This window comes from Talaromyces marneffei, chromosome 3, assembly GCF_009556855.1.
Source record: "Talaromyces marneffei chromosome 3, complete sequence".
Lineage (NCBI taxonomy): Eukaryota > Fungi > Ascomycota > Eurotiomycetes > Eurotiales > Trichocomaceae > Talaromyces > Talaromyces marneffei.
In genome coordinates this window covers 2,354,045-2,365,800 of record NC_072350.1, presented here as the reverse complement: position 1 = coordinate 2,365,800, position 11,756 = coordinate 2,354,045, and the positions used below count along the sequence as shown (strand labels likewise).

Below are 11,756 nucleotides of genomic sequence, written 5' to 3'. Positions count from 1 at the left end.
ATTACCTCCGGTTGCCACCACATCATCATACCTTTGCGCTGACATATCGCTCTTCTCTGCCTGAAAGTATTTGTACATATTCTAAGAAAGCCGCAGCGTCGCTTGCATACATCATGTCATCCTCACCACAACCCACAAGCTTCACGCAAATGGCCGACGCCGACCTCGAATCCATCGGGCGCAACTGCCAATACGAATACTGCCGCCAACTCGACTTCCTCCCCTTTCGCTGCGAATCCTGCCGCGGCACATTCTGCTCTGACCATCGCACCGAAACAGCGCACAAATGTACACATCCCGGCGAATGGGCGCGACGGAAGCGAGAACTCAACAATACTCCAGACCGGGCGACTGGTCGACCTACGGTGAAATCGACGGTGTATAATTCAGATCAATGCTCGCATCCGCAGTGCAAGACGCTGGTTAATACGCCGACGAGTGTGGGCGTGCATTGCGACAAGTGTAATCGGAAGTATTGCCTGCAGCATCGATTGCGTGAAGGACATGACTGTGCGAATTTGATACCTCTCGGGGCGAGGGCAGGAACTGCCAGGGATAACGGGGCTACGATACGATCTATGTTTTCGAAACTGCGCGGTTTGGGAAATATTCAGACGCCTAAGACGCCGAAAATCAGCTTACCGGCAAGCATACAGTCGAGGAGAACAACAGGTGGGAGCGCGATAGCACAACTCAATGAAATCAAACGAACAGCAAAGGGCGAAGCATCCGTTCCAGTAGATAAGAGAATATATCTGCATGTCGTTGGCACAACCGATAAACCAACGGCAAACGACGAACCTCCGTCGGGAAACTTCTGGTTTGATTCACGCTGGAAAGTTGGACGAGTCCTTGACGATGCAGCTCGCAAACTCAAAGTTCAGAATCTGAATAATCGTGTTGGGGGCGAGGAAGCGAAACTAAGGATTTTTCATGTTGAGTCAGGCGAGTTTTTGGAGTTTTCGGCGGCGATCGGTGGGGAGGGGAGTAAGATCAAGTCGGGGCATACGATTGTTTTGTTGAGAGGGGCTGGAGTGTTGTTGGATAAATGATCTTTTTCTCCTTTGTATATAGTGAGCTGTATATAAGCATAGCGTGCTTTTATTTTCATCTGCATAACGATAATGCTTATACCATCTGTTCATACCGTCAAAGACCTTGCACTTGGGAAAATCTGTACTGAGTCAAGAGACATTCTAGAAGCCTGAAGCATCAATGACGTTACGGCTTGCCCAGTCTGAGGAAACTGCCATGACACCACTCCTTCCTATTCTGGAAGGAGGAGCCTATTCACGATATGTCATACAGCGTCGATAATGGTTTCCTTCCCATTCTTCCTCCCCTATTCATCCTACATCCTCCATCTACCTATTGAGAACACTCTATTCATCTATCTCTCGCCTCAATAATCTATTATCTACCTCTCAAAAATCTACCTGCATAATATCATATACCTATAAATTGTGTGCCTATGGTTGGAAACCAGCACCAGCTTTCAAACGCTACACCAACAGGTTTAAAGGTTGAAAACCATCTCCACCAAATACTTTCACTACCGATCTCGCAACTTTCAAGCAGTTAACAAACGAAATGCAGACCATCTATGAAGAAGAATCCTCCAACTCCGGCGCCGAAGCAGACACCGAAGATGACAACAATTCAGACAGTACGACCGTTACTCCTTCTATCACCGACTACATCTACGAAAATGGACGCCGCTACCATCGTTACCGAGAGGGCTCGTATCCTCTGCCCAACGACGAAACTGAGCAAGAGCGTCTCCAGCTATGCCATACCATCTGGTCGCTGCTCCTAAACGATGAGCCCTGGAAGGCGCCTTTGAGCCACCCACTAAAAGTGCTTGATATAGGCTGTGGAACCGGTGAATGGGCTGTTATGGTTGGGGAAATGTTCCCTTCTGCGACTGTAATCGGCACTGATCTAAGCCCTATTCAGCCTACCTTGGTCCCGCCCAATGTCAAATTCTACGTTGAAGACGCAGAGGACGAATGGACTTTTGACAAAGGGTTTGATCTTATCCACGGTCGGATGCTTGCGGGCAGCATCGATGACTGGACAAAGTTCTTTCGTCAAGCATTTGGGCAGTTGAAGCCGGGTGGGTGGATTGAGATGAATGAGTTTGAGGCTATGTTTTATTATCGTGATCAGAATGGAGAGCAGTCCGATCAGTTGAATATGTTGGTGAAGGTTTTTAATAAGCAGAGCAGCACGGCTTTTGGGAAGGGGTTTAATGATGTGTTGCTTATACCCGAAGCTATGCGGGACGCTGGATTTGAGGATATTGATATGGACATACAAAGAGTTGGTCCCCTGCTCTTTGGTGACGAAATGTTTGGCTAACTTGTCAGGTCCCCATCGGTACTTGGCATGAAGACACGCACCTACGAGACCTAGGCAAAACAGCGCATTCCGCTGCTGTACAGTCCATAGAGCCCTATATACTCGCCCTAGGCACCCGAGTTATGATGGATCCAGCCGAGTCTGTTCTAGACATTGTCCGCGCGACGAGGGATTCACTTGACAATCCTGATTATCATCTTTATGCACATGCACACTTCATTTGGGGACGACGGCCGAAATATAACTAGTCATACCGGTATTGGCGGGTGGTATATCGTTATCTTTTCATACAGCTGGCTCTATTTTCGCGATTCTTTTCATGCATTTTTCAAGTTGGCAGGTCTGATACACTTAGGGTTCATGGTGTACTTTCAATAGCAAATAGATATTCTTAGCTCATATTTAATGAATTACCTTTTCTTTTAGACTGCGGAGATAATTAATTCTCTACAAAGTTGGAGACAAAATCTAAGAGTATAATATGAGTCCCGTGGTCACAGAAACCCTAACTGGGTTTCTTTGCAGTTCAGAAAAGATACATACAACTTCTAGTCATGTAGTATAGCACTGGATTTAAGATATGCTATCTACATAATACTAGGAAGGGTTATGTACAGGCTAATTGATAAACCCAGCCTTCTTATACATAGCATCATACAACCTCAAATCGTTCATGGCATCCTCCGTACTCGTCTTGATCGGCCGCCCATTCAAAAAACACTCGTACATCTCCGTTAATTCAGCCGTATACGCGTCCTCATAACTCGACAGGATTTCTTTCACCTGCTTTTCGCCGTACTCATTCACTTCCTCCACGCGCACTTTAATGGGTAATCCCTTGACATAAGGAGAATCGTATTGGATTGACACGCGTTTGTTTGAACCGTAGATGGCGAGATGGGCGTCAAAATCGGGGATGGTATCGATACCGCTTTCGTATGTTACCGAGAAGTTTTCACCCGCCGCGGAAGAGGATGGAAATGTGAAGATGGCGGAGTAAAAGGGGTCATTGACCGAAACACCAGCGATGGATTGCGGGGACACGCCGCCCAATGCTTCGCGCATAAGAGAGAGGTCGTGTGAGCCCAGACTTCCTAGAAAGCGGCAATATTTCTTCATTTCATCCGTCACCAGGGGCGCACCGGGAAACGCTTCTCGATACAATTCCTCAAGTAGTGTATTCCTCTCTTGAACCGCGCTGTCCGGGATATGTTTGGCGTCGGGTTTGACCTGAAACGTGCCACTCTGGTTCACAAAAAACGCATTGGGGCCCGACATGTCTCTCACCCTGGCATAGAGGATTTTCGGAATAGAGGCAACTTCGCGCATAAACGCGCCTGTGAAGGAGGGTGCGTAGCGGCGCATGTAGCCTACAAACACTTTCCCTTTGGATTTGCTTTCGGCGTCGACTATCCTCTGTGCCGCGGGGAGGGATAGCGTCAGTGGCTTTTCGACCATGACATTCTTCCCGGCGTTCAACGCGGCGATGGTGTATTCGGCGTGGAACTCGTCGCTTGTCAGGATGAAGACGACGTCCACGGCTGGATCGTTGATGACCGCGGAAGGGACGTTGGTTGAAGTTGGGATATGGAATTTGCGCGCGCAGTGTTGCGCAACGGGGTATGAGATGTCGCATATACTCACGACTTGGTAGAGGTGCGAGAGGAGGGCGAGGGTTGGGAGGTGGATTACTTGGGCGACTTCGCCGGCGCCGATTATGCCGACTTTCAGCAATGCCATTACTACCTGTTGATTGTTTTCCGGAATTGGGGCTTTGATTGGTGTTTGATGTGTGGTGACTTCATTTGTACCAAGCTTGTATCATGGAGAAGAAATCGTGAAGATCGAAGCCCTGGTGTTGCCATTAGGCATTGGGCCCCACTGCGGGGATCCCGAAGATGTACAGGTGAGATCCATGGATGATGATCTAGATATCTAATGAGGCTCTCTTGATTTTCGTACATACCATATATGTATGGTACGAATGATTCAACTACAGTGAATAGTGAATGAGGGTTTAACAATACATGTTGATTAGAATTAGATACAAGTTATTAACAACCGCAAAAAAAGTCAAATGCATCGCTCACGATATTCAAGAAGATATATATGGGTATTATTAAACAAATTAAGCATAACGCTGAACCTTGGCTTAGAAGAAGTTGACATGTAATTTCTCCCGCATGTCCATTCGGCATAGAGCTATCATTACGCCTTCGTATAAAAGCGGTTCAAGGAAAGACACGCTAGATCGTAACATCGATGGATGACTTCAAACATCTAAGCAGTAAGCTCATGATTGCCTTCATACTTGGGCTCAGCGGGAGCGCCAGTATAAGCAGTCGTCTCGGTGGCAGGAGGGCCAGCGCTGGCGGGGTTTGCCTTCATGACGAGGTAACCGGGCCATTCGCCTTGCATAACGTCGAAGACGGCGAGGAAGCTGAAAATGAAGGCCGCAGTGTACACGAGCCTAAATCACGTTAATACTCACTATTCCACACAAACAGGGAGGAAGGGACAAACCAGTTGATGATAGCAAAAGCGAGCATAGCGGAAATGATACCAACGGAGGCCGATCCAACAAGATAAGCCAAGTACGCGAAACCGGACAACCAAAACACCCAAGTCAAGAAGTAGAGGACAATCAAAGTAGGAGCAAGCCATCTGTTGTGTTGGTGGGCCTCGCGCTTATGGAACCAGAGAGGAAGACCAATAGCAACGGCGGTGACGATGGTGGACCAGAGAGAGGCGAACAGGAGGAGAGAGACGACATCGGGAACAGTGCCCTTGACGGTCTCGTCGCAGACGCTGTAGCCGCAGTAGTATTCGTAAGTGAAAGTCTGTCCGTAGAACCAGGCGCCGTATGCGGAGAGACCGAGTTCTACGATGGAGGAGGTGAGGCCGAAGCCGAGAAGGGAGAGCATGATGGTGCTGAAGAGCGTCATTTTGGCTGATTATCTAACAAGGTAAAGTTGAGAAGCCGGAAGGGTGCTTTGTCGCAATGAGTTGGTTGACTTGAGGTATTCTGACACGATCAAAAGAAAAAGAGGGAGCGAAATTTAGACTGGGGGACGCGTGTAATAATATACTCTGTACGGAGTACGCTGCAAATCGTTTTTTTTGTTAACCAACAGGACTAGTGCACATCCAGCTCGACCTACTGAAATAGACTCTAGACCTAAAAGTTTACTTTACGACGAATAAGGACTCTGGACGAAGCAAAATCTGCCTTGTCAGGTCGTGCACATCCATGATAGAGAGCTAATTTAGTGGCTTTGGGCGATGTACCAAAGCGACTAAGCCCTGCCACGAGCATACTCTGTAGTACTCGTAGTAGTCTACGTGGTACGCACAGAGTCCAGAGTTAATTGTCGAGGCTCAAGAGAAAGGAGGTGAAAAAGCATACTCCAGAGTAGTCGAGTTAAATTGTCAATGATAGATAAAATTGGAGCATTATGCATATCGGTCCAATCGTGGAGCGAGTCGTCCGCTTACTCTGGGAGACAATTGGTCAGAGCTATGATGCCAAGACACATAGCTAACTCGTATTAAGCCGCTGGTCAATATTTTCTGAAGGCCAACACTGCCAGCAGGGGGTCTGATTGAATCTGGCTCCTTCGGTACGTTGGCCGCCAAGCCGAGTCTTCTGTTGCCCAATATGGAAAGATATACACTTTTCGCTTGCCCTAACTTGGCAGTTTTCGCCAGCTTGGTCGGGAGTAGCTCAGTGGATTCATTGACAATGGGATGACTTGTTAACTTTACTAAGTATAGAGTATTTGCATCTTTCTCAATCTTCATCAATCTTTCATGCTTTTCCTTGCAATTGCGAATCTGCAGAGTATAGATGGACCATGATGGCTTGGATACTAGCCGGATCACGAAGTGCTCCGTACTTACAGAGTAACCTACTCTCTGAATGAAGATCAGCCAAGGCTTGGAGCATGGAGCCTAATTGGGCGTAGACCCAGACAAAGATTGAGGCTGAAAATAATTAATTAACTATTGGACTGTAATTCTGTACGGAGGGTTGAGATGGTCTTGGCCTGTGTTTATCTTTCTTTTTAGGGTTTCAGCTTTTCAAGACACGGAAAAAAGTCACGAATGACTCCGGCTCTTGGCGACGTGAACACAGTCAACACAATCGGATTGATGATCTGAGTTGCCGTGCTAGTTTCATGCGCCGTTTGTCACTATTCAAATTGAAGTCCTAAGAGTAAAGTCTACAATCTCGAGTCATGACTCATACCGGCAAAGTGTGTCTCTTCCCGTGCCTTCAGCCTTGTCTAGCCAAGTGAAGAATCAAAGCTCCAGTCAATGCATCACGATTCAAATGGTACCCGACGAGAAGCGGAAGCCACAGGCGCTAAACATTAACACGGCTAACTATATACGTGGTTCATATGACCATTGCCTGCACAATCGTCAGTATTCCAGTAATGATAGCGGCACGGAATTCACCAATCGACTTCACCTAGATCAGTCGCATGCTCTGTGCACCCCGCTCCACCGTTTCGGAATCGCAAGACTCGTAAGTCTGAGCTCTGGAAGAGGTTTCTTTAAGCGAGCCTATCATGCTTTGGCTTGCTTGATTGTTGTGAAGATGTGCTTGGTCCAATCAGAGGGGAGGGTAGAGTCGGTGTAACTACAATTGTGCCCCTGATGGATATTTGACTCGGATTCATCATAATACCCACCGAGGACGCACAGGACTTTGTCCTTTGTACGATATTTTCCGACATTGGGCCTCGCTGTCAAACACGTTGAAACAGATCATCAATCATATCACAATCATGATCCATAACTGCCAAGTTACTACGCAACTGTTCTTACCATGACTACAGTCATGTCAGGAGAGTCGACCTGCATGGTGGCAGGCCATCCCACGCCTCAATTGATGGTGTTGGTGTACATAGCTGCATGGCGTCGACAGCGTGACTGTTTATTTTGTCACGCTATTAATAACTTCCCGCTTTGAGTCAAGCTTTGAATCTCAATGTTCGTTTTTAATTCATTTGACTTTGAGCTGTTGAGTAGCTGCATACTGCAGAACGGGGACGACTGACAAGTCTTCACCCCGACGCGCCATTGGCTGTTTGGAATATACTGCAAATTACTACTCATGCCAGTCATGCTAGAGTAGTGTAGATCAAAAGTAGTTTTTTCTATTTCGAATGAATAAAGAAACCATTGTCGCGCACATGCTGAGGTATCGTGACGAATCAATTCAATTAAACTACAGAAACATCAAAACACACCAAAATCGATTCTCCAAAATATGGTAGAGAAATACACAAACAAACGCCAATGGGTCATAACCAGATTCGATCCTCAAATCATACACAAAAACATTAAAGACATCAAAAAGGAATCATTATCACAGCAGTAGAGAGATGAAAAGAGATTATTTACGCCAAAACATCAATTTCCTTGCCTTTCGTTGAATATTCCAGCCACCTTCCGAGATCAAATCTCTGATACTGGCACTACCGCCATATTGACTCGAGCCAGCGACACTGCCACCACCTCTGCCACCTTTACGCAGCTTTTGACCCAGTGAACCGGCCTGGAATTTCATGCGACCCTCGGCGATCTTGTGGATGAGGTTCAAGATGGCGAATATGGTTGAACCAATGGCACGGAATGCGGCGAGAGCAGCGACAGCCCAGAGAATAATGGCGAGGTAGATGTTGTTAGCACCGGATTCGGTTCCATATGCCTCCGACACAATCATGGCGAGAAGGGCGTTGGCAACCATCCAGATCGAAACCATATATGTTCGCACAGCGCGGTAGTAATCTTCCTGTAGCTGACCCTCGGAAACTGGAGGCTCCGGTTCCTCGATGCGGTCTCGCAAGTTGCGCAACGCTTCGTCGTATCCGCTGTCGATGTCGAGTTGTTCGGTAGGCATCTCCATGACGACTTTTGATCCTCCCAGACCTTTGGCAGCACCAAGATCCATGTGATGGACATTGTCACCTTTCGTACCCCAGCTCACATCATGAGTATTACAGAAAGCATATACTTGAAGCGTGCAAATGTAGCTCGGCAACAAGAGGAAATATGCCCCTGAAGAAGTAATCAAATGCCAAGGATCAAGGTACATCAGGGAAGTAAAAATATACAACCCGAGGGTCGACATGAGCGAAACAACAATGTTGGAGAGATCGTTACTACCGAGGGATAGTCCACCGCCTTTCAGTTTATCAACGATCAGGTAGATGGTTGCGAACGATGTGTAGAGCATGATGATACTGTACACAATCATGCCGAACAGGAACATTTTCCGTGCACTACTACGTGTTAGAACGATACAACCAACTGACAGAAGAAATCTTACCCTTGTGGACGATTACCCATCGAGAGGATAAATTGCAACGCCATGAGCAGCACACAAGCATAACGAAGGACATAAAATATGTATTTGCCAATGTTATGTCCGAACGGATCAATATCTGGGTTGGAAAGTGACCCTGCAATAAAGTAGAATGCCAAGTAGAAATTGGCCTGTCAAATGTTAGATTTGCTCGCTAGCCAGAAAAAGAGTCAACTCACCAATCCAAAATATGTAAACAATAATTGAAAGAATTGATAAACAAATTCAATATGTAAAAGAACTTTTCTCGTCAATGTGTGGTCTGTTTCCCAAATCTGTCGCATGTTGGCTAAGGAAAACACGGCCGCAAAGAAGGCACCATTAAGCCAACGACGACGTTGTGAAATGAACTCCGGAAGCGAATCTACAAAATTGTTAGCATTTATTCCTCCTTTTATGTCGAGGACACGGGGAGCATACCAGGGACATCGGTCTCACCCACGGCACTCTTGACAAACTTCAACACCCATCTCTCCCCCCTCTTTGCCACTAGCTCCCAACAAAGAATACGATCCTCGGCCAAGTACATATTCGCGGTGAAGACATCAGCATCTTTGCCTTGCAACGTCTCACCTTTGAAGTATTGGCTAAGAGGTCCATGCCCATCCTCGTTGTTTTGCAGAGCGTAGTATCGATACGCACTCAAAGCACCTGGAAGCACAGTGATATATCCAAAAACAGACTCCAATGGCTTATCCAGGATGTTTGACATCTTGTACTCAAAGTTCTGAGAGGCCACAAGTGGATTGAGCAGACCCAGGTAATGTTTTCCCTTGCCGGCAATAATCTCGCCTGCAGCTCCCGCGACATTCGAGTCTTGGTCAAACGCCTTCCAAAGATGATAGAGCGCAGTAGGTGCAGGTTGAGTACCCACATCCAACAAGATACACACATTTGGGTCCAACATGCGACCAAATGCATTGAAAAACCATCGGTGAGAGTTGAGTTTCTTCTGATTCTTTTCCTTCAAACAGAAAATCACCTGGCAAGGTACAATACCTTTCTCGGCACCCTTAAATTTCAAGTCAGAGTCCAATGACACTTGCGTTGTGTATTCGTACACGTGTGCTGTCACTTCTTTCTTGTTGACCACGTTCTTTGCAATGCCTCCCTGGTAGACACCCATAGCTGCTAGAGCATCGAGTGTTCTCTTGTGGACTTTAGCACGACCATCGGAAATGATACAAACAACAATCTTCTGCCAACCATCTTTGCCCCAAGTACGTGACTTGGTTCGAGAGCAAAAGTGGCTGATATTGCGCATGATACCGTGCATAGTTCGTGTAAATAGCACCTCGTTCTCGTTGTACATGGTGACACAAATAAACAACTCGGTCTCTCGCATAGTGCTTCCGATGTTCTGGCGCAACTTGTAGCCTCGTTCCTTGAACTCATCCGGGTCGCAGGTAACGGCAGTGTACCGCATGTGGGTAAACTCGCGTTCGTCACGACGTGGCAAGAAACTGTGAAGGATGGTGGGAATCTTGCACTCCAGAACAAGCTCACCATTGATAAGTTGGACTTCTTTTTTCGACATCTGGGCTGACCGTACGCCACGACGGCTTTGTTTACCCTCAGGTGCAGGTCCGTAGTGAATATTTGGGTCGACAAGCATTTCAGTGTCGTCTCCTTCTTCGTCATGAGCAACTTCGTCCAGATCGACCTTTACCATATCCTCTTTCTCGTTGGTGACCATTGTTGATTCGCTTCTAAAGGAATCATATGATCGTCGAGGATCGATAGTTTGCCCGTCTCCCCCGAAAGGATCTTCCGCCGAACGAGCATCTCCAATGTCTATGCTTGTCTCTCCTGAACTAGCTGGAGGGCCTGAAAACAATGGAGCTGGAGGAAGAGGTCTGCGCGGACTACCTCCATAAGCAGAACTACGGCTACCTGGCCTTGGACTTCCATTGAGATCCGCTGGCTCGTAGCTCACTCCTGAGATAGATGAGTTCGCTCGTCGCCGGGTCGATGCTCGAGATGGTGTCCAAGGACGCGTCGGAGAGCCTGGTCTAGACGAATATTGTGGTGAATCTATAACCGATGCGGCAGGTGGCGGTATCGATGGAGTATGCCCGATGCTGGAGGTGACTGAATTTTGGCGCGGGCGGAAAATTGGAACCCGATTTGGGGTTGATCTGGTAGGCGATGGGTTCGCACTATTTAGGAACATGTTAGCTCCTTGTTCGATCATGCTGAGATCCAATGTTTCAGCTTTCGGGTTTGTTTCATCAGGAAGACGTGAAGGTTTGGGTATCTTTGCAAATAAGGGCAGGGGAATGATGTTTTGCTTCGTTCCATATGTCTGTGCCCCTTTTCGAATGGAAAGGGTTTTTGTTTTGGGGTTGGACTGAGGGAGTGTTGTGTCTGGTCGGGCTGCTACTGCCTTACGTCTGCATGGGTCCTGCGAGACAGCACGAGCGACAGCCTTGGGAAAAGAGGGTTCCTTATGATGGGGTTCCAGAGAAGAAAACGAAACTGAGTTTCTAGGTTCTTCGTCACTGGGGTTTGTAGAGTCAACAACATACGTTCTGCGGGTGGATGATGTGTGTCCCATGCGAAAGCGGGCAGCGTTGGTTCCTAGATCGCTGCCACTATCGATGTCTTCATTGTTGTAACCATTGGGTAGCAGTCTCATTGTAGCTGAAGCCCCCCCTGCGTCATTTTGTGTTGGCGATGAAATGGTGCTGCCTTCATCACCGTAGTATGATGGTGGGAGTTCGTCAGGGTATTGCTCAACATATTGGCCATGGCCCTGGCCTCGAGAAGGTGTTGATGGATCCATTGCGTTTGTCGCAGACAGTCGCGGATTTTTCAAACCTAGGATCGCATTGATTTGCTCTTTCGAGGAGTTAAATTGACGAGTGGGTGTGTTTGTTGATCCAATAAATGAATACAGCCCGAACTGGTACAAGATATCCAGGCGATAGAAGGATCAATAACGATAACAACTCGGGATAAACGTCCTGAGCACAGTAGGTAGGATAGAGAATACAAGTTGTTCTTAGAGCTGGACCAA

The 11,756-nt window shown here is 47.3% G+C and overlaps 5 protein-coding genes across 5 annotated transcripts; 2 read left to right on the top strand and 3 right to left on the bottom strand.

The window, feature by feature from the left end:
• Positions 1-113: 113 nt before the first annotated feature.
• EYB26_004604 (uncharacterized protein) lies at positions 114-1,052 on the top strand (the record flags this gene model as incomplete). Its single annotated transcript, XM_054263895.1, has 1 exon — positions 114-1,052. One exon carries the CDS (start codon positions 114-116, stop codon positions 1,050-1,052), a length of 939 nt encoding a protein of 312 aa, XP_054119870.1.
• A 538-nt stretch (positions 1,053-1,590) lies between these two features.
• EYB26_004603 (uncharacterized protein) lies at positions 1,591-2,609 on the top strand (the record flags this gene model as incomplete). Its single annotated transcript, XM_054263894.1, has 2 exons — positions 1,591-2,322; positions 2,370-2,609. The coding sequence occupies 2 exons, from the start codon at positions 1,591-1,593 to the stop codon at positions 2,607-2,609; spliced, it is 972 nt and encodes a 323-aa protein (XP_054119869.1).
• A 370-nt stretch (positions 2,610-2,979) lies between these two features.
• Positions 2,980-4,101, bottom strand: EYB26_004602 (uncharacterized protein; the record flags this gene model as incomplete). The annotated part of the gene is made up of 1 exon (XM_054263893.1): positions 2,980-4,101. One exon carries the CDS (start codon positions 4,099-4,101, stop codon positions 2,980-2,982), a length of 1,122 nt encoding a protein of 373 aa, XP_054119868.1.
• Positions 4,102-4,641: 540 nt separating this feature from the next.
• EYB26_004601 (uncharacterized protein) lies at positions 4,642-5,306 on the bottom strand (the record flags this gene model as incomplete). The annotated part of the gene is made up of 2 exons (XM_054263892.1): positions 4,642-4,831; positions 4,885-5,306. 2 exons carry the CDS (start codon positions 5,304-5,306, stop codon positions 4,642-4,644), a joined length of 612 nt encoding a protein of 203 aa, XP_054119867.1.
• Positions 5,307-7,765: 2,459 nt separating this feature from the next.
• Positions 7,766-11,522, bottom strand: EYB26_004600 (uncharacterized protein; the record flags this gene model as incomplete). The annotated part of the gene is made up of 5 exons (XM_054263891.1): positions 7,766-8,654; positions 8,702-8,868; positions 8,917-9,101; positions 9,158-10,896; positions 11,266-11,522. 5 exons carry the CDS (start codon positions 11,520-11,522, stop codon positions 7,766-7,768), a joined length of 3,237 nt encoding a protein of 1,078 aa, XP_054119866.1.
• Positions 11,523-11,756: the final 234 nt, after the last annotated feature.